The 21,486-nt window shown below is 40.2% G+C and overlaps 1 protein-coding gene across 24 annotated transcripts in view; it reads right to left on the bottom strand.

Annotated features, from left to right (window-relative positions):
* Positions 1–288: 288 nt before the first annotated feature.
* Positions 289–21,486, bottom strand: part of HSA32 (Aldolase-type TIM barrel family protein) — a 42,769-nt gene continuing 21,571 nt past the window's right edge. Inside the window, exons 4-8 of one of the 24 annotated variants that reach the window (XR_016050500.1) lie at positions 14,185–14,408; positions 13,506–13,560; positions 1,807–1,834; positions 1,590–1,633; positions 289–511 (exon numbers count right to left, since the gene is read on the bottom strand). Coding sequence is in view for 11 of the 24 variants with exons in the window: in XM_088859941.1 (XP_088716067.1) it covers positions 393–511; positions 1,590–1,633; positions 13,454–13,560; positions 14,185–14,408 (494 nt within the window). In the remaining 13 variants the exon portion in view is untranslated. Of the gene's footprint in view, positions 512–1,560; positions 1,634–1,806; positions 1,859–13,193; positions 13,561–13,671; positions 14,105–14,184; positions 14,409–21,486 lie in introns of those variants that run through there. The other 23 variants (XR_002279550.2, XR_016050499.1, XR_016050501.1 and 20 more) reach the window with 23 other exon arrangements.

Genomic DNA, 21,486 nt, shown 5'->3' on the forward strand with positions numbered 1-21,486 from the left:
ATAATTTTGTGATTAGGTTTCTCCCACTCTTAATGGGTGATCTTAATGGGTGATATTGGTAGTGGTTTCATCTTGTTGGAGTTCTAACAAAGGGAAAAAAGCCAGTGAATGTACTAAAAGTATCTGAAAGTGTGGGTGATCATGATCGCAATGGGACTTATGAAGTATCTAAAAAGTATGAAATTTATGTCTTGCACAATTGAAAATTAGTTGGAAGGTTCCCTTTTGAAAGATTAGAAGAAGCAATGCTTCAGTTCCTAACACTCTCGATGCATTTCTTTGTAGAGATTTTGTTTTCAAAGACAAATATCATTGGTCCCAAAAATATTTCAAATTATACCATTATTCAAAGAGAGAATATTTCAAATTATACCATATTCCAAATGAATCTCTCAAATCAAGGAAATTGTGACAATGTCGTCACTATATATCCTATGAGGGTGCTTTATGGAGAGAATAAACTTTATCGATGATCTAAGAAGAGAAAGCTCACTTGCCCTTATGCTTTTCCCTACAACAACAAGAATTTCAGAGATCAAATTAGTATTTGAGTCAATATTACTACCTATAGTCCTGAAAACATAAAACACTAACCAAAAATTGAGTGACTCAACAATATAAAATGTTAAATTGTATACCTCCCTTTGCCATTTTCAATTATACATCACCTTAAAAAAAATATAGAGTTGTACAATGATAATATTTATTTTTTAGTAATTATTTTGTAGTTCACAATATAGTGATAATAAACTTTGAATTTAATAAATTCATATTTAACATGTTTACTTCAAAAAATATGAATTACTATTATTTTAAATAGTTATCCAATAAAAATGATAGAAGTTATTATTGTTATTGTAATTTTGAAAAATAATATTTTACTCAAGAGATAAGATACATTAAATTCTATAATTTCTCGATTGATAAATTTTCTAATTTTGCCTCAAAAAAAAGTAATATTCAGAGTTATAAATTAAATAAATTATAGATTTAAAACTATATCACTTTTAAGTTTTTTTTTTTGGGTAATTTAGTGGAGAAGTCAGACCCCTACCTGTTTTTAACGTGATAACTAGGGTGTGGGTTGCTACCACCACGACCCAAACTATTTGGAGTTATACAAACACAAACTCTTCTTTCAAATAAAATCGTATAAAGCAATATTTATGAGTAAAAACTTCCTCAACTTTTGTTATAAAAGGATTAAATATCTATATATCCATTGTACATATATGAAACTACATTTAAGGGTTAGATATGTAACATTTCATTTCAATGATATAGAAAATGAAGTAGAGAGACCACTAACTTACTAAGTTTAGAGTGATACAATAAGATATTAAGGTAATTGCCTTTCCATTATAAAATAATTAAAAAAATAAGATTTTTAGATTTAGAAATATAGGACCTCCATTCTAAATATTCACAATCCTAGGAGATAATTTATATATCATTCTCTGTTCATTGTTTTGAAAACATCCAAATATTGAATGATCCCTTTCAAATATTAAGAAAGTTTTTTTTTTTCCACGCACATAATGATAGCACATGATTTTTACATTTTCAATTATTCCGATATATGGTTATACCTGGTGTTACCTTTTGGTAATGGGCTTTGTGATCATCGTACGAGCTATTGAAAATGACCCACAATGATTAAAATATCAAAAAGAATTCAAGTAATATAAACCTTATACATTGTTTTCTTTTAAAAACAACCATGTAGCATAATGGGAATCAAATAAGTAAACTAAAAACAACCATGTAATATAATGATAATCAAATAAGTAGAGATGAAACACGCACCATGCATTCCATTACAGCGCTGTATATACTATAGTAATTTGAGTTGTTTCACCTAAAATAAAATTATTAGGTAGACATACACGAAAATCAATGAACCAAAGTTATAGTAATGAGATTTTGGGTGCACACAAACTTTAATATAGTTGTTAACTACATAAGTTACATTATACAATTTACTTAACTATCTTGTTGCACATGCAATTATTTTCAGAAAATCAATGAAAAGCAATATGAAACAGTGCACATTTTTCTATTTAGTAAGATCTTAAATTTTCCATGTTCACATTATTACCTCAATAATCTACTTAATCAATTATATATAGAGCCTATTTACTTCATCCAAAAGGAAAGTGTTCTTCCACACTAAATGGTTTAACTTTAGAGACTTAAAAAGTTGTACATAACTACAAATTAGTTACCCAAAAGGTCATATGCTTTTGTGATTGTAAACAACCTAAAAATAGAGACTCAAAATGCAACATGGATATAATGGATATACTGGGCAAGGAAGAGTCATCGTAAATCAGTCTTATTACACTGGTAATATGAAGAAGATAAAAAGTAAACGATAGTTGTGGCACAAAATTTGAAAAACCCATGAATACAATATGCTATTGCAGTAGCATCAAAACTGAAACTCTTTGACTGAACCTCCGAAGACCTACTTATTCAATGTGTACTATTAAGAAAAACAAATAGACATATTAGAGGATTCACTTAATCATATTATTAAAATGGGAAAAAATACAATGCGATCATTTAATTTTGCCACAACGAGGTCATTATTAAAAAAGGAAAATGTAAGATCCGATCATTTAATTTGGCTACAAGGAGGTCTTAAGCACCATCACTCATTGGATGTCAAATCGCACGGCTTGGAGCCTGCCATTGATTTAATTCAAAGTCCAAAAGAAATTTTTTTGAGATTAGCGATATACTACAAGCTATTGAATATCACATTTGATAGGCCGGTTTGATTGTAACCTCCATTTACTAAAGGTAAATGGTTTCATATTATACAATTCCTATTAGAAAATGTAAGATATATTTTATATAAGATAAAACTTTGGTAAAATTCCTAAATTAACGACGACAATTGCTAAAACTTTTCTCATCTACTATGGTATGTATAAATGTAATGTATTGCATACTTTATTAAACATGAGAAAATAGAAATATGAAAATTGTGCTACTCAAAATACATGCAAAGCACATGCGGGATTAGTAGTTTTTATAAACTTCAAAGAAAAGTAATCATATCGAGTACATAAATCACCTGGGTGGGAATGGTTTATATCAATTTTGTTAGTGTACTTTCAACACCTAAAATTCATTTTATCTTCTAATTAGTAATCAATTCAATTTAAGTCCCAAATTGGGGCACTGAACAACTACTTCGCATCGAGGGTTTCCAAAATATTTCTTGTAAGAGGGTCTCCAAGAAGCCATCCACATATTGGGGGAATTCTCAAAAGCAAGTTAGATATTAACTAGTCAAGTTCAGGCTTACCTTAGGCCAGTCAATTGTTATCTCCATATACAAAAGGGAATCACATTAGCGCCTTTTCTCTATAGCTCTTAGTTGGTTTAACCAAAGCCAGCTCTCTTGGGCAATTTTGCATGCATCTCTCTTAGGCCATTCTTTGGGCGGACTCTTCATGATGTATCAACGATATAGGAAGCCTTCTTTTGCAAAAAAGAAGAAGAGATAGAATGTTATCATTCTCTTGGAGAGAACAAGAAGAGAGAGAAAGTTATCCTTCTCTTGGAGAAAAGAAGAAGAGAGAAAGTTATCCTTTTCTATGAGAGAAGAAAAAGTGAGTTACCCTTCTTCTTAGAGAGAAGAAGAAGATGAAAGAGAGCCACTGATCATCTTCCTAAGGTTTTTCTTTGTAGAGAGAGAGAAGGGAAGAAAAAAAAGAGAAAGAGAAAACCTTTTCTTTTAGAGAGAGAGCCTTTAGAGAGAAAAAAGTCTCTGAAATCAAAGAGGGAAATCCTAGAGAGAGAAGTCTCTAGAGGAAATCAGTGATCCCAAGAAAGTTAGTTTCTTGAAAGACTATTGTGACCTTTGAATTCATAGTGGATTAGTCTCTTTCTTCCATAGACGTAGCCTAAAAAGGTGAACCACGTAAATCCGATGCCAGTAAAATTTATTTCTTTATTTGCTTATTTCTTTATTTGCTTATTTGCTTACGGGATTTTTTTTTGGGATTCAAACCCTCATACGGAAGCTCTGACGAAATTTTGTGAAAATCTTTGCAAAGGCTTAATTGACGGTGGATGCAGTTAACGATCGGGCGGCAGTAACGATCGGGCGGCAATTAACGATCGGGCGGCAATTAACGATCGGGCGGCAGTAACGATTGAGAGGCAGTTAACAGTCATGATTAGGCGACAATTAACGATAACGATCAGGTGGTAGTTAACCGTAACATACGGGCGATAGCTAACTGTAACGAACAGGGGATAAACAATGTGTGTGGATAGATGGATTCCAATACTGGGTGCAAAATGATATCGCTCAATGGGAATAACTGGATCATCTGGAAGGCAAAGATAGAAGATTTGCTATATTGTAGGGAATTATACACACCCATTGGAGGGGTAGAACACAAGCTCAAAAGTATGACAAATGATGAGTGGAAGAGACTGAACCGAAAGGCTCTCGAAACTACCCAACAATAGTTGGAAGAAAATTGTGTTCCATCATGCGTCGACGAACTCGCAAGCCCTTGTCACAAATTGAGGAAGCTTTATGAATGGGGACCAAAACCGATCAAAGACGAGAAAGGGGATCAAATGTTTTCATTGTGGCAATGAAGGACACATCAAGAAAGATTGTTGGAAGCTCAAGAATTAGCTGAATGAGGACAATGCCATGGATGATGGCAAGAAAACCACTGCAATGACTACAGATGGTGTGGTCGAAAACTGTGGTGAATGGTGCATTAATATTACATCATGCAATTCGAATTAAGTTGTGGATACCGGAGCTTCATTTCATGTTACTCCATAAAGACGTTATTTTCCTTCTTACAGAGCAGAAGATTTTGGCTATGAAAATGTGGGGAACAACGGTTCCCCAAAGATTGTGGGTAAGGGAGATGAATGAAACTCCTAACCCCATGTAACCACTGTTTGTAAGGCAAACAACATAGAGTCTCTTTCTACAGTAAGGGCTCTAAGGAAATCCTAGATCTGGTGGATTCAGATGTGTGTGGTCACATGGATGTCAAATCATTTGGTGGCGCATCATACCTCGTCACCTTCATTGATGACGCTTCATGAAAAGTATGGGTGAAATCGACAGATCACGTGTTTTAGATCTTTCAGGATTTCCATACTAAGGTGGAAAGGGTGACACGCAAGATGCTAAAGTGTCTCAGAGTTTTATTTTTTTTATTTTTTTTATTTTTTTTTTGAGAGAAAGTTAACTCTTGTATTGTTGTAGGGTGTTAGATACAAGAAAAGGGGAAAGCTGAGGGTACCCACAAGTCGGGTCTCTCGGGCAAAAAATAGGTCCAGAGACCCTGTCCAAAAAATGGCCTTTAAACCTACCTGATTACAATGCGTTACAAACAATTGGGGCTTATAGATTTGCCCGATTACAATATCTGTAGAAATGTGTAACTAAGCTCCTAAACGCCTCTGTGGTTCAAAGCAAAAAAGGAGATGGACCGGGCGGCGTCTTCAGCAAGGGCCCTGCTCTGTCTTTTGCAAGGAGATCGTGAACTCGTTCGACGTTTGCCAAACATACTTCCATAAGACGTTCATATCCATGCATATGTTAGCAATCTCATCAAAAATCAAAGAGAGGTACCAAGGATGTGGTGAAGTGCCTGCTGCCCAAGAGAAGATATTTTGGGCATCTCCTTCCACCAACAATTGTGAGCCCCAAGAAAGGTTAAAATTTTTAAGACCCATGAGAAGAGCCACGGCTTCAGCGTATTGAGAGTCATGTCCCAAGTGTTCGGAATAAGTGATGAGAATATTGCGATGATGGTCACAGTAAACACCTCCGGCTACCAGCAGGGCTAGGGTTCCCCAACGAACAACCATCAAAATTAAGCTTCATGGCACCTTCTGGAGGAGGCAGCCAGTTGTTGGGTCTTTGAAGCTTCTGTGGCCGGAGATATAGGATGTTATCCCATTGGCTGAGAAAGGTGTTAGCAGAAATCCCCGAGAAGGTCCTGCGGTTAGAGGCCCAGAAAGTCACTAGGGTAGTAACCTTGTGGAAGAGCAACAAAACTACATTTTTGTGCCCTTGGAAGACCTTGTGTTCCTTTCTAACAAAATGACCCAAATAGTTGCTGCGATGGCAGCCTTCCACAATACTCGACCGGCCTTCGGCCAATGACAAGCGTAGTAGGATGAGCTTAGAGCCTTGGCCGACAGTGGAGTGAACCATTGAAGGCAGAACAACTGTAGCACTTGGCTCCAGAGTTCATAAGCGAGACTACAGTGAATGAAAAGGTGTGCATTAGATTCCTCCTCACTCATGCATATTGCACATCTGTTGGGGATCAGAATTCCTTTCTTTTGAAGCTGGTCATATGTGAGAGCCCATTGAGAACAGGTAATCCAGTTTCCTCTTCAGTGAGGTTTCTTTTGAAAGAAGGGTTCTAGGCTCTTTGGCCCCCCGAAAAGACCATTTCTTTTGCTATGGTAGAGTCATTGTTTGAGGCAAAAGATGATAAAGGGATGGAAAGAGGTCCCTTAGAGAAGGAGTGTGTCCTATCCAGAAGTCAGACAAAAAACGCACTCTTGTACCTTCTCTAGGATGAAAACAGATGGTTTGTTTGAACAATGAGAGAGAGGAGGCAAAGGACTTCCATGCTTCTGAGGCCCTACTCGGGGGAATCCTTTCAGGCGCCCACGTATGTTCGGGGATCTTGTATTTGTTGTGAATAACCTGGGCCCATAGAGAAATAATCTGGGTGGCTAAGCGCCACCACCATTTCCCTAGTAGAGCCAAGTTGTGTTTTCTTAGGTCCATGATCCCTAGCCCTTCTTGAGACATGGGTAGTCAGACTTTGTCCCAAGAGATAAGGTGATGTCTGGTTTTTTTCAGCCTGTCTAGACCAGAGGAAATTCCTCATAAGCTTGTCTACACGCTTGGCCATTGAGGCTAGCATGTGGAAGATAGACATTAAGTACACCGAATCATTAGCCAGTGTAGCTTTGACCAGCGTAGTGCGGCCAACCAAGGAGAGGTATCTTCCTTTCCAACCTGCCAGATGCCTGTCTACTATCTCTATGAGTTGGGACCACTGTATCTTTTTAGGCTTTCCCAATCCCAATGGTATAGCCAAGTAGGCTTTCCCAATCCCAATGGTATACCCAAGTAGGTGGTGGGGAAATCCTCCACTTTACATTTCCAATTTGAGATCAGTGCCTTGATTTCATCGTTAGTAAGTCCCACCCCCATCATCTTTGATTTATCCAAATTGACCATGTCTCGAAGCATTTGAGAAGAGCCTCAGATTTTCAATTTCTTCTGGGGAGGCGGTCAGAACACCAAGGTGTCATCTGCGTTTTGAAGACGAGACACCTTTGGCGTGGACTGCATTTAAAGGCAGTGAGGAGGCCCTCTTAATACATTCGAGTGATTGAGCAGCTAAAGACTTCTGCGGCTATCGCAAAAAGAAATGGGGACAAAGGGTCCCCTTGACAAAGCCTCCTCAAGGAAGGAAAGAACACTTTAGGAGTTCCATTAATAAGGACCGAGAAGTGGGGATGAGAAAAGCAGCCTCTCATCCACTTTCTCCAAAGGACCCCAAATCCCATTCTTACCATTGTCTCTTCCAACACTGACCAATCAACGTGGTCATATGTTTTTTCCCAATCAATTTTGAAAATTAGACCTGGCTTCTTGGACAGGTGTCTGGAGTGTAGGCACTCGTGTGCCACTACAACCCCATAAGGGATTTGCCTATCTTTGATAAAGGCTGATTGTGACGACAAAATGTTTAGGGGGAGAACTTGATTTAGCATTGAGGCCAGGACCTTGGCTAGAATCTTGTATGAGGAGTTGAGCAGGCTAATTGGATGAAAGTCCTTTAGTTCCTCCACCCCTTCTACCTTAGGGATTAAAGCAATAAAGGTGGCGCTAATTGCTTTATGAAGGATTCCCCTTCAGAAGAATTCCTCAAAGAAGCTTTTGAAGTCTAGTAGGAATGTTTCCCAAAAAGTTTTGAAAGGGCGAATGCGAAATCCGTACAGACCCAGTGCTTTGTCTTTAGTTAATTGATCTATAACGCTGGAGATTTCCTCGTCAGAAAAAGGTCGTTCAAGCTAGGGTGCCCAATGGTCTGGAAGGGCTAGGAAATCAAGGTTGGTCATCCTTGGTCTTTGGCCCAGAGGAGCAGTGTAAAGAGACTTGAAATATCCTAAGATGGCGGACTCAATTTCCACCGGCTGAACCAAATAGCGGTTATCCACGTTGATAGTGGAGATAGTATTGTCTCTTCTGTGACAATTTGCTATTCGGTGGAAGAAACAAGTATTTTGGTCCCCTGCTTTTAGCCATTTGACTCTGGACCTCTAGAACCAATACAGTTCTTCTTTTTTAAGGGTGGAGTAGTACTCCAGCTTGGTTTGGGTTCTAAGGCTCACTTCCGTGTCTGTGAGAGGTCTGGACACCTCTATTCCATCAAGGTCTTGGATGGAGTTGAGCATAGAGCATTTGGTTTGGGAGTAGTTTCCTTGTAAGGACTTGCTCCAGGTTTTGAGGATCTGGGAAAATTTTCCTCTCAGTACAAAGATAGGAGGAATCGATTCAGCTTTGAGAGGGATGGTTGAGAGGAGTGGTTAGACCAAGTAAAGCGATTGCCTTTGGAGGGGAGTATCTAGGAGTTCATGGCGAGAAATAAAGTCCGAGAAGTCAATGGTGGGATTTAGGTTTCTCTCATGGGACCACTTAGTAATGTTGAAATCACCTCCCAAACACCAAGCAGGGTGAGGTAGGGAGACGACAAGGTCTAATTCAGCCCAGAAGCAAGGCCTGAGCGATGCTGAGTTGGGTCCGTAAATGGCAGAGAATTTTAGAGGGAAGCCATTTGAAGTACGAGAAAGTAGGACAGTGATCGAGAACTCCCCTACATGGGAAGACTGGAGGTGGTGTTCAGTTGCGTTCCAAATCACCTATATTCCACCTGACGCCCCGACCGCAGGCAAGGAGGCTCACTGGCAAGGCCTTCTACCCCAAACACGGCGAAAGAGTTGGAGGGTGGGCTCCGACCTTTTGGTCTCGGTGAGAGCTAAGATCGAGTGTAGGTGTTTAAAGGTTAGGTCTTTGACAGTGTCCCTTTTAGACTCCTGTCCCAACCCTCTAACGTTCCATGTTAGGATCTTCATTGGTTAAGGGTGGGGCAAGAGAGGAGACAATCGGACCTCCTCAGAGAGGGCGAGGAGGTTGTAGGTGGGCGTCCCTCTAAGGGGGATCTGTCGTATCTGATCGAGGAGAGGCAAGGCGGGGAGAGTTTCAAGTTTAGGAGATGAGGAGGGGATAGGAGGGTCAGCAAGTTCAGGGGGGGTTGGAGGAGTGTCGAAGGAAGAAGAGGGGGAAGGAAGGGGGCTGGGCATATTGTCTTGGGGTTGAGCCGTGGGTAGAGGCAGACCTGAGGTTAGGGAGCCCTGGAGCGAAGAAAGGAAAAAGGGGAAGTGGGCATAGACGAGGGGCGAAATAGGGTAGTAAGGCGCAGGGCTGAAGGAGCTGTCAGGTCCAAAGTACAGAGGGGAAGGGTGATAGGTAAGAAAGTGGTGGGCTTGGGTGGAGGGAAGAGACGAATACGGCCAAGGGAAGGAAGCTGGGTAAGTGAGGTGCAGAAATCTAACCCGGCAGATGTGTACAAGGTGCGGAGTATAGGGGAGATGAGAGATGAGCGATGAGCAACGATGAGATAAAGGTCGGGTCAGCGGGAGAAGGGTCAAGGGAGTGCACTGCTACTATACCATGAGGGAATTGTGGTCTGTCCATATCAGGAAGATTTGGTGAAGGGGTCTTGAATGTCTGGACTAGTCCAACCTCTATGGGGAAGTCCAGGGGGAGGAAGGTCAAGCTAAAAAAGGTCGGGGGGAAGGGGGAATAGAGGATGGAGGAGAAGGCCAGGGTAAAGAAGGACGATGCTCAGGAGACAAAGATGGAGAGGGTGGGTATAGGTTCGAAACGGCAGGCTCTAGGTAAAGGTCCTCAGAGAGGGGAGAGGTTTCAGAGTGGGAGGATAGAGGCTGTGGGCTAGAAGATGGTGCCTGACGAAGGGGGGAAGATAAGGCAACCAAAGAGGCAGTAAAAGAGGGTAAGGGAGAAGGGGAGCGGGGTTATGTCAAGGGCAGGGGAACAATAGGTGCACTCGAGAAGTTGAGATCTCGAGGCAGGGGGGGACGAGGTGTCGTCACTGTGAAGACGGGGGTGAATAGGTGGCTCCTCCATAGACGGCGAAGGATGGACGGTAGGTGAAGAAGGCGTCTGGTGTGATGACATGGTAGGTGAGGGGGCCGGCTTGTGAGGGGATAGGGGCAGTGAGGAGTCGGTAATGATGAAAGGTTGGGAAGACAGGGGCGAGGGTCGGTAAAGCAAAGGCGACAGGTGTGAAGGAGGAGGCTGCCTAACAGGAGACATGTCGGTTGGGTAAAGCAAAGGGTGGGGGGAAGCAGGACCGGCGAAGGCAAGTGTCGAGCCCGCAGTAGAGGTACTAGGAATAAGAGCCAGACACGCATGGTCCCCAGGTACCAAGAGAGAGCCGGGCCTGGAAGAGGACGGGCCGAGGTCACTAGAAAAGCTCGACAACCTGGATAGGGGGGAGGGTTCACGGTCCATTATTACCTCCTTACCGGGCCAGTTAGGAGAGGTGACAATTGGAACAGGGGTGGCCGTACGAGGTTCGACAACCCCGCTGCCATCAGGCCTAGAGCCTAGCAGGAAAGGTACCCCTGCTGACTGCAATGCTGGCGGAAGGTTATCGCAGTGTCCAGAGAAGGTGGAGAGATAGCCACGTGGTCGCTAGGTGATTGGCTGTGGTGGTTTGGGAGGATTGGGTCGATTGCGCTCCCTGGACGGAGCGAGGCCGTGAGGGGCTGCCGGCGACACCACCTATGGTGACAAGATTTCCTCGAGACGGTTATCCAGGGGGGGGGAGAGGAGCCCTTGGCCTGAGAATGATCCGAATGGTTGAAGAAGTTGGCTGCGGGTGGAGAGGTTGCAGACCACGAGAGCGAGTTCGGGAAGTAGAGGTCCTTGAATTCAATCCAAATGATGGGTGGGATGAGATTGGTATCCAGGACCTCCAAGAGGAGTCGAATGGACCCGAGAGGAAGCGTTTATAATGATTTCCAGTGGATAGAAATGAGATTTCCACAAGCTTCTGCCACTCTCCTAAAGGTGGACGGTGACCACGCAGGAAGTGATAAGTGGTCCATGGTGAGCCAGATCCTCTGCTTCCTATAGGACCCTTCCTTGGGAGACCACGCATGAAGACGGAGGGTGGCCCCTTTGAAAGTCATCGAGATGGGTTCTTCTAGAACATGGCGAGCGTGTTCTTGCGAGGGGAGGGAGAAGAGGAAGTCACCACTAGATAGGAGTCTGCAAGTGAGATTAAGGTCCTTCCAGAGGCGTTGGGCCCATCTTTCGATACCTCTAACATCGTCTTGTCTAGGTTGGAAGCTACCCACTAGAGAGGCAAGAAATTTTGATTTGAGCAGAGTAGACTCCTCTGAGGGGGGGAACCAGCAGGTGTGGCAGGGGATATAGGAGTTGTTTTTGCAAAGGCAACACCTGCGAGAAGGAAGCGGGAACTAGGGTTGTGTTTGCAAAGGCGACCACCTGCGACGAGGAAGACTGCAGAACGTGCTTAGCCTTCCGATCAAACAACTTGGATCCCCTCGTGGGAGAGGAGGGTTGTGGGGGAGGTAGGGGCTGGGGTTTGGGTAGAGATCTTGAAGAAGGCTGGTTGGGTTTGGGATAAAGATTGTAGATGTGGTTCCAGCTGAGGGGGATGTAGAAGACGACGCCTACTCCTCATCTTCTATAGCTCATTTTTCTATAGCCACATTACAAGGAATCAAGATACAGCACACACTGGAATAATTCTCTTGACACAGCACCAAAGCCCGGGGTTAGAGAGTGTCTCAGAGTTTAACAGCATGTTTATCCACCACCAAGCCATATTGGGGTGAAGCAGTCCTCACAGCATGCTACCTAATATCGATCCCTATTGTTTCCTCTAGATGGTCAGATCCTAGAGAGGTTGGACTGAAAAGGATATCTTTTATTCATACTTGATAGTGTTTCGCGGCATTGGTGCTCGTGCCCAAGGAACATATATCCAAGTTGAATGAGAAAGTACTCATGCATCTTCAAGGGTACTCAAATGAAGAGTTCAGCTGTAAGCTGTGGAATCCTGAGCACAGGAAGGTGATCAGGGATATGGGTGTGGTCTTTTAAGAAAACTTTACTACTGAAGACGTGAAGAAGGCAGCAAATCCACAAATCTTCAAAGGTTCAGAACTAGCCATAGTTCCTCCACCGTCGTAAATGAAGACGAGGGAGAAGTGAAACAAAAGGATGGGTCCAAAGACTTGACATGTCAGTTTCGAGTGATGAGGAGCAGGGGGAGCAAGCCTGTTTCAAGAGGTGCCCAGTTGAACTGAGAAGGTCTTCTAGTGGACATAAACCCTCTACCAATTACCCCGCAAGGGGTGGACCAGAAATCTACTGGGAAGTCAGGCCCACAAACACAAACGAGTGTTGGTTAAAGCTATGCAAGATGAGATATATCCTTGCATAAGAATCACATCTATGACCTGGAAAAGTTACCGAAAGGCAAGAAGGCACGGAGTTAAAGTGCCAAGAGATCCTTTCAACCAAGAGGAAGATGGAAGAAATACAAAAAGTTCCCTATAGGTCGATCATAGGAAGCACACGAAGCAGAAGGGTGGTGAACTCAGTTAGAAACTGTTGGTAAGTGCCCATTGTGCAAAGAAGGTATTGACCAATGGACCTTCAGTCATCACCGTGACCACAGTGAATCACCACTATGCAAAGAAGGTACTGACCAATGGACCGTCAATCGCTACCTTGACCAACAGTAAATCACTATGCAAAGAAGGTATTGACCAATGGATTCGTCTATGGGAGAAAGAGACGAATCCATTATTACCATACCAAAACCATACGTGACTTGGTCAACAAGTCACCCTCTTCCACTTTCCTGAATTGCCCCTCTATCAATAGAGCAATTCCATTGGTGTCCTTGGAATTAAAGTGATTTACTGTTGGTAAAACCCATGTTTTTCTGATCAATCTTGTTCTTGCCTAAACACCCAATTTAATGCTTCAGAATCATTGACCATCTATGTACATACAACTAGATTCACAGATGTATGGGCAGTTGGCGCCTCAACATAGAGGCTTTTCTCACACGGCATAGGTCATAATTTGATGACAATCGAAGATTTGAACACATCCTAGAGTTGGGGATCTGAACAATTGATCCCAAAATTATCAATACATAGCAGTATGACATGTGCAACCAACTACATGGAAGCCCCCACAGGTAAATGAACTATACAAATAACATGAAAACATACTCTTACGAACTGATATCAGAACAACAGAGGAAGGAAACAGGGGTAACTGCCTGAAAATCACATCAGAAAATAGGAGGAACCAAGCAGTGATGTGTGATTCTTGCCCAAGTTACCTCCTCTTAGACACTCCAGCTTCATCACCTGAGAATGATCAACAAAGAGGTTCACCTGCATAAAACAAAGAAAACCAATTAAAATACATTATTTTATTTTTTCTCTCCACTAAGATGTTGAAGCACATAAAGACGATATTCCAATAATTTCTATCGAGTCAGTTACCTTCCCACTGATATATGACTACACTGCCTCCAAAAATTTGGGCAATAGGGTTATATCTGGAACAATTGATAAATGATTCTTTGCTTTTCGCTTCCATTCAAATCCTATTTTTCCATTAATACATGACTCATCATTCAATAGGGGCATACTGATCCTCCATTCCAATAAAGCCTTACTGTCTCAGCACAGCATGCACAACTGCTGCTGAATCCAAGTACCCGGGTTTAATTTAATAGATGATTCGCATATGTAGATGGCTGAAAAACCTCCTTTATCTCTTTTGGTTGGACAATGATAAGCACTATGCATTGAAGGTTTTCCATTAATATACTTTGGAGTTCAGATTTTCATCCAAATTTAGCGCATGTTACACCCCCACGTTTTTGGAACTTGAGAAACCCAAGCTGATCCATTCCTAAAAAAAACTCTTCACCTATAAACATAAGACAATGCTAATTGAGACATTTTTCTCTCATGAAATTGACCGATTACAAATGAAGAGAAAATGCATACCTTTGGTCCATAGCGCTTTATGAACCATTCAGAGGTCTCAGGGGTGGATGCTTCGAACATGGTTTTCTCGAGGCCTAGGCGCCCTACAATCTTGGCAACAAGATCAGCCCTAAGAGAGTCTGCGTATTTGCTCACACCATCAGCATCAATCATTATCATATCTGCCCCTGCTTCCAAGCACCTCTCAGCCCTTCTTATCAATAGATCCACATCTTCAACTAAGTCTAGACGAAATATAAGAAAAGAAGATGAACATAAGCATTTATGTACAAGCACATATGCGAAAGTATCACAATAATTTGGCTGATCAAAATAGTTACTTAATAAAGAGGATATCGAGAGCATAATACTTGAGTAGCAGGCAGGATGGAGTTAACAGAATTTGTCCATAATCTGAATAAATGGGAAAATGAGATACATATAAGAAAAGTAAACTAAGATTTGAAGCCCAGAATGGTGAAGGAGCTAACTACAGGGTGCAGTAAGGCCAAGAAACTGTGTGTTTTCTATATCAGAATGCATTGCACATGCAAAGAGCCGAAAGGTGCTCCAAATCAAACACCCCTAGTGCATGAGGATAGATTCGTAAACAAGGCCAAGCACTTCAAAGGAGAACGAAAGCAAACCTACAAGAACAACAAAAACCAATCAAAGATTGTGCTAAAACATCTGTGGGGAAATTTGAGTGGCAAATGGGTGATCACAAGAGTGTTATTACACAGAGTCTTATGAAGCCGATGTGGGTTATAACACGTGGTTTTTTTTTACGCTTTTATAACACGTGTTAAGCTAGCTCATTATGAGAGAATAGCATAAAGTTTGAAATTCAAATACATAAAGGGAGAGAATGAGAGGGTAGCACGCCCCACCTAGATTTAATTCTCACTTCTAATTTGTGGCCTTTGACCATGAGAAGGGATTGTGGTGATTTGGCATCAGAATTAGGGTTTTGAAAATTCAAATTGAAATTCAAGAGGGAAACTTGGAAATGAATTAGGATTAGAGAGGATTATGGTGTGCCAAATCTCATCCACACCTATAATAGCCATTATGTGAGATGAAGGGTTAGGATCTTCGTTCTCTCTCACCCCTTGGATGCCCTTAATTAATGGTTCAAGTTTAATGATCTTGAAGCCTCCACAACACCAACCTATATAATCTCTCAAACCCTAATTTTTCATATGTTAGAAGAGACCTTGAGAGAACCCCAGGTAAGCACACCACCCCCATCTTTACTTCCATTAGAGAACTTGAGAGAGAATTGAGAAAATAGTGAGGCACACCCCCCTTTATGGAGTTGTATGAGCATGCTGTAACTATATGGTGTGTAGTACTTCCAAGAGCCTTTGCTATTGAGAAATCACGTCAAGGACCACTTTTTGTTGTAAACACTCCATAACAGTAAGATAACTCACCCATGTTGGTCTCTTTAAGTTGATTTTGTTTAGATAGTTCATGCCTAGATCATTATAGCCCGCACACCTTGCTTCTCCTACATTATTTTCGCATAGCTTGAACTAGTCACGTACTTGAGCTATTTAGGTTGATAATTCTGAGATTTTCTATAAGTAGAGCAGCATGCCAAAGTCATTCCTAGCATGTTTGAAACCTCATTTTTATTAACCTTCATTATGTCAAAATTTACCTATCGATATGCTTGATTCACACACACCATTATGCCTCTACTGTCATTGGTGTGCCACCTAGTTTTCCCCACGTGCTCATCTTATTAGCCCCTCTTTCTTGAGTATATTGATTTGAGCATTCCCTGTGTGGATTGATGCTGCATGATGCTCACTTCCCATAAATGTTACTAAACTTGGATATATTATCTTACGCTATTGGTTGTTGGCATACTCAAGGGGTGTACATAAATCCTTGGTGGTGAACCATGTAATTTGAGCTCCATAATTGGCTCTACATAATTTTAGATTAAGAGCACACATTTGATTCATGTTTATGTAAGTAGCAATTAGTGTTTCTGAGTCTTGCAATTCAAAGTTACGTAATTCAAGTTTATGTTACATGAGGTCAACATATATGTTGCTGAATCTTTTGTTATAGTCACATTGTACAGTGTGAACCCAATCGCTATAGAGTTTTATGAGTGGGAAATTGTCTTAGGACCATCTTGAAGTCATACACTTTTATTTTGGTATTTGAAGTGTATTAAGCTGCCAAAGTTTGGGGTATGTTGTTGTAATTTTAAGTCCAAAAGTATTGTATTGAAGTGTTTGAGTGGTAATGAGTAAGAAAATTTTTCGGGGTTGTACCTTGAACTTAGCTCTATACAAGGTCCTCAGCTCTATACACACATCATTCACAACATCCTCCCATTTCCTCCTCTTCTTTTCTTATTTAGTCCCAAATCCAATAAGCCAACATTTCTAACTTGGCATCAAGCAGTATTAAGTGCATGGAGCTACAAGCTTCTAATGAAAGGCAAATTTTGTTTACTTGACAAATATATATATATATATATATATATATATATATATATATATATATATATATATTATCATCATCAACAATTAACCTTGATTCAAAAGAAAACCAAGGCCTTACCCCAACTATTTAGGGTCGGTTATATGAATCCTGTCTAGCCATTATGATCTATCAACGGCCGTAACCTCTGTAAGGCAATAAGTCCCCATATCTTTTCTCATTACTTCCATCCATGTTCTTTTGGACCTTCCCGATGCCCTTTTAGAGCCTTTAGGATTCATGAAAATTTGGGCTTCAAATCGGCATGACTGGCAGGAGGCCGGCCAAGGTGGAGTAATATATATATATATATATATATATATATATATATATATATATATATATATATATATATAGGAAAATGCTGAGATTAGCCCACTAGCTCATATGAACATATGAGCCCAACGGGCCAAATTGAATCTGGGCCGATCTGATGGTCACGACCTCATTTCGTATTTTAATTTAATTTTATATCTACAAATCTAAATAACTTGATATTTTAAGCGTTCATTGTTCTCATCAAGGTGCACCTAATAAAAATATTTAAAAAATAATTTACAAAACATAAATTAACCAAAATACCCCTAGAACGTTTCAAGGGTATTTTGCTCAATTTATTTTTTGTAAATTATTTTTTTGATATTTTTATGATATTCTCTTATTTTTGAAGAATACAAGCCTAAAATTTCAAGTTATTTAGATTTGTAAAAAGAAATTAAAATTCAAATACGAAATGAAGTCGTGACAATCTGATCGACCCAGATTCAATCTAGGTTGTTGGGCTCATATGTTCATATGAGCTAGTGGGCTAATCTCAGCATTTTCCACATATATATATGTGTATGTATATATATATATATATATATATGGAAAAGTTTATATAAGGTTGCAACCTTAAAATGTAGAATCACAGATGCACCTCAAAAATCTATCGGAAATGTTGTTTTAATGTTGAAAAAACCCTCTAATTGATCATCTCGACATTGAGATGTATGAATATAAAATAAATAAAAAAATAGTCTTGGAAATAGTGCATCTTGCAACACATTATCTAGACTGTCCACTTTCAAGATTTTCATATATTTATAAATCTACTTGATTTTAACCATTTTTGGAATTTTAAATTTTCTAATTAGGTATGAAAATAGATTTTAAGATAATACTAAAAATGTTTTACAACAAAATTACATGTTATGATAAAATTTTAAGATGCGCCTTAATTGAATTGTTTAAAGTTGCAACCTCATAGAAGCCGCACCATATATATATATATATATATATATATATATATATATATATATATATATATATATATATATATATATATATATATATATATATATATATATATATATATATATATATATATATATATATATATATATATATATATATATATAAGGGGTTAGTGGCACACACCTTGACCCATAAGGCAAGCCACAGCCTTGGCCACCTAGGTGGGCCACGGGGGCCTAGGAACCTCTCCCACCATAGGAGCCCACCAAGCCTGGCCAAGGCACACAAGGCATTGGCCAGCGCAAGGCCCCACCTAGGCAAGTGGCAAACCACCATCTTAAAATTTGGTCACAACCACAAAACATTAACTTAGCCACAAATATCAAGCTTTTCATTAGAAGCAAATCTGGAATATGACGTGAACTCCAATCATAAGGGGCTATGATGCACAAATACTTCAAAGGGTGCAAGATTAATTGAATAGTTTACAATCATATGTCGTCATCATCATCTTCAAAGCCTTAACCTAACTAACTGGGGTCGGCTACACCAATCCTGGTCTGCCATTCTGCTCTATTAAGGATCGTACTCTCAGTGGGGCCATAAGTTCTCATATATGTTTTCTCACTACTTCCAGCCATGCCATTTTGGACTACTCCTTGCCCTTTTTGAGCATTCCACGTGAACTAACTCGCACCTCTTAACAAGTGTTGTACTGGTCCTACGCCACATGGCCAACTCACCCAAGTCTACTTTCTCTTATCGTCTATTGATGCTACACCTAAATTATCCCAAATGTATTCATTTTGAATTCTATCTGTTCTTGTCTTGCTACACATCCTCATCTTAGCTACACTTATTCTATGAGTTTGTTGTTTTTTTACCACCCAACATTCCTCCCCATAAAGTAAAGCTAGTGTCACAACTGTCCTATAGAACTTGCCTTTCAGCTTCATTAGTATGTGGTGATCACATAAAACTCCAGTCGCACATCTCCACTTTACAAGCATATGTAAAACACCAAATATTAGTGCATTAGTTTGTATACATGCATCATATATGGGAGGCAAAGGACCATGCACCCAGGGGGACTCATGACCCGCTTTTGTGGACATAGGACCCACCCAGCCATATCAAGAACAAAATTCTCCACAAGGACTTGGTTCAAGACTAAGCACAAACAAAACTGCCATAATCAGTGTGTCAGTTACACCTTCCCCTACTAAACCAGTTCATTTAAAATACCTACATAGTTCACTTACTATTCCCAATAAATTTGAACAGGTTTTTATGACCTAGGAAAAAGTTTATATAGAGCCGAGGCTCTAAACAATCAAATTAGAGCCTACCTCAAACATTTCACAAGAATAGGTTGTTTTAATGCCCATATACCCTCAAATCGATCATCTCGACATCATGATGCATGGACATGAGAAAAAAAATGGATTTCAAGTTTTGGAAATAGTGCATCTTGTAACACATTTTTAGATCGTCAATTTTCAAGATTTTCAAGTTTTTATAGATCTTATTGATCTACACTATTTTTGAAGCTTTAAATTTTATATAATTAGAGATAAAAATATATTTTAAGGCTATCACAAGGATTTTGAATGTTGAAAGCACATTTCTCGACACTATTTAAAGGTGAGCTCTACTTTGATTGTTTAGAGCCTCGGCTCTATGCAAACTGCAGAAGCCTACAATTACCATCACAAGGAAAGTCTAGACTGAAGTAGACTCAAGGGAATCACACAAGGCATAAAAATTTAAAAACTTCTTACACAAACATTCATTTCACCTTGGGAAAAGTCCTTGATAAATTGAGCATTGCTTTTTACAGCTCGAATAAAAGTGTACCAAAATAGAGATAAAAGAAACAAAGTCCATGAGGTTAAAGTATCGGATAGGAAGCCCATTTCCTAGAGATCACCGTTTGAATACCACAATGACATACATACAACCCTTGACTATCATTCACTCTTGATAGTGCAATAAGGGTCGGATTTTTTATCTAATCTTGGGAAGCGAATAAATCAACACATGATTGAATGTCTTTCACAAAAAGGGAGATCATAATAAGGTTATCAAGGACTTGGGACCACAGAGCCAAAATAGGTACAAAAACGGACTTCAAACAAGCTCCAAATGGTGTAGTCTTGGTACAAAACTTAGATGCAAGTTTCCACACCCCTATGGGGTCAATGGGAGTGAGCTACGTGCATGAAACAAACTTACTGCTCACTGTTATGCACTATTTCAATGCATTTCCAGCAGCATGAAAAGGCATCACAGTTGGCATTAAGTACTATGAAAAAGGCACCATCTAAATGCACAAGCTTGAAGGAGTATTAAAGACTATTAACCAAAACTATACAAGACAGGATGAGAGCATTTACCTTACTGTGTTGTTAATAATTTCCAACAGCATAAAGTGTCAAAACAGTAGCTCCCAATAAATGAGAATGGTGTGGGAGAGTTATAATGGACACACTTTGGTGCATCAAGGAAGGGGAGCTACTAACATGAAGGCAACAAAGAAGAGAGAGAGCAATGACGTGGGGCGTGAGGATTTGGAGAGGAAGATTTAGGTGGTTCAACACAAAAGCATTCAAGTGTAAATTGAATGAGAGACTCCTAATAAATGAGAATGGAGTGGGAGAGTTACGATGGACTTTCAACTAGAGTGAAAGGGGTGCATCAAGGAAGGGAAGCAATAACATGAAGGAAACAAGGAAGAGAGAGAGCAAGGACGTAAGGCATGAGGATATGGAGAGGAAGAAGTAGGCGGTTCAACACGAAGGCATTCAAGTTCAAATTGAATGAGAGAGGGGTCCTATTTATAGGCATTTCATGTGAGATGCAAATACTAGATTAGATCTCATCCACCCATATGATTCAAAGGTTGAGACGCTAAAAACCTAGCCTAGCCAATCACCATTGATGGCTATCACATGGATGGTGATATTGAACACACCCTTATCACCATACCCACATACCACCTCCACACACTTCCAATAATTTCATATGTGTGCTTGAACCCTAATTTTCAAAACCATTCCATTACAACTATTGATTTTATAAACATGATATCTCCATCATTGATAAAATATCTTCCTCATCAAGTTTAAATGGAGGTGGCTGCCACCCATTTGGTTCATTAAATATGAACCTTCCTCCTCACTTAACCTTAATGAAAGATCACTTTCAGTGGGGGAGGGGGGGGGGGACATGACATCACCTTATGTCATGGCTTGTCCCCTTATCCCCTTCCCACCAATGAGAACACTTCATTTTTAGATTTCTAAAGGATAACCCAATCAAATAATTAAGTGATAAAATGATTTAAGAAAAATGGAATTTCTACATTCTCGCATGTAAACTCACACGTCTCCACACATGTGCTTCACACATGTGCCATAAAACATATTATACATAACAAGGTTATATGATATTTCCATGCCTAAGGTTAAGGATTCCATGTCATGCCCATTGGGCAATGACATAGCGCCCCATTGGATGCACATGTGGCACACATTGGCCATTTGTGTGCCACACACGCCACATATGCGGGTCTCCTTAATT

The sequence above is a fragment of the Amborella trichopoda genome, chromosome 2, assembly GCF_054954075.1.
Source record: "Amborella trichopoda isolate Santa Cruz 75 chromosome 2, AtrichopodaSantaCruz75HAP2 v2.0, whole genome shotgun sequence".
NCBI classification, from domain to species: domain Eukaryota; kingdom Viridiplantae; phylum Streptophyta; class Magnoliopsida; order Amborellales; family Amborellaceae; genus Amborella; species Amborella trichopoda.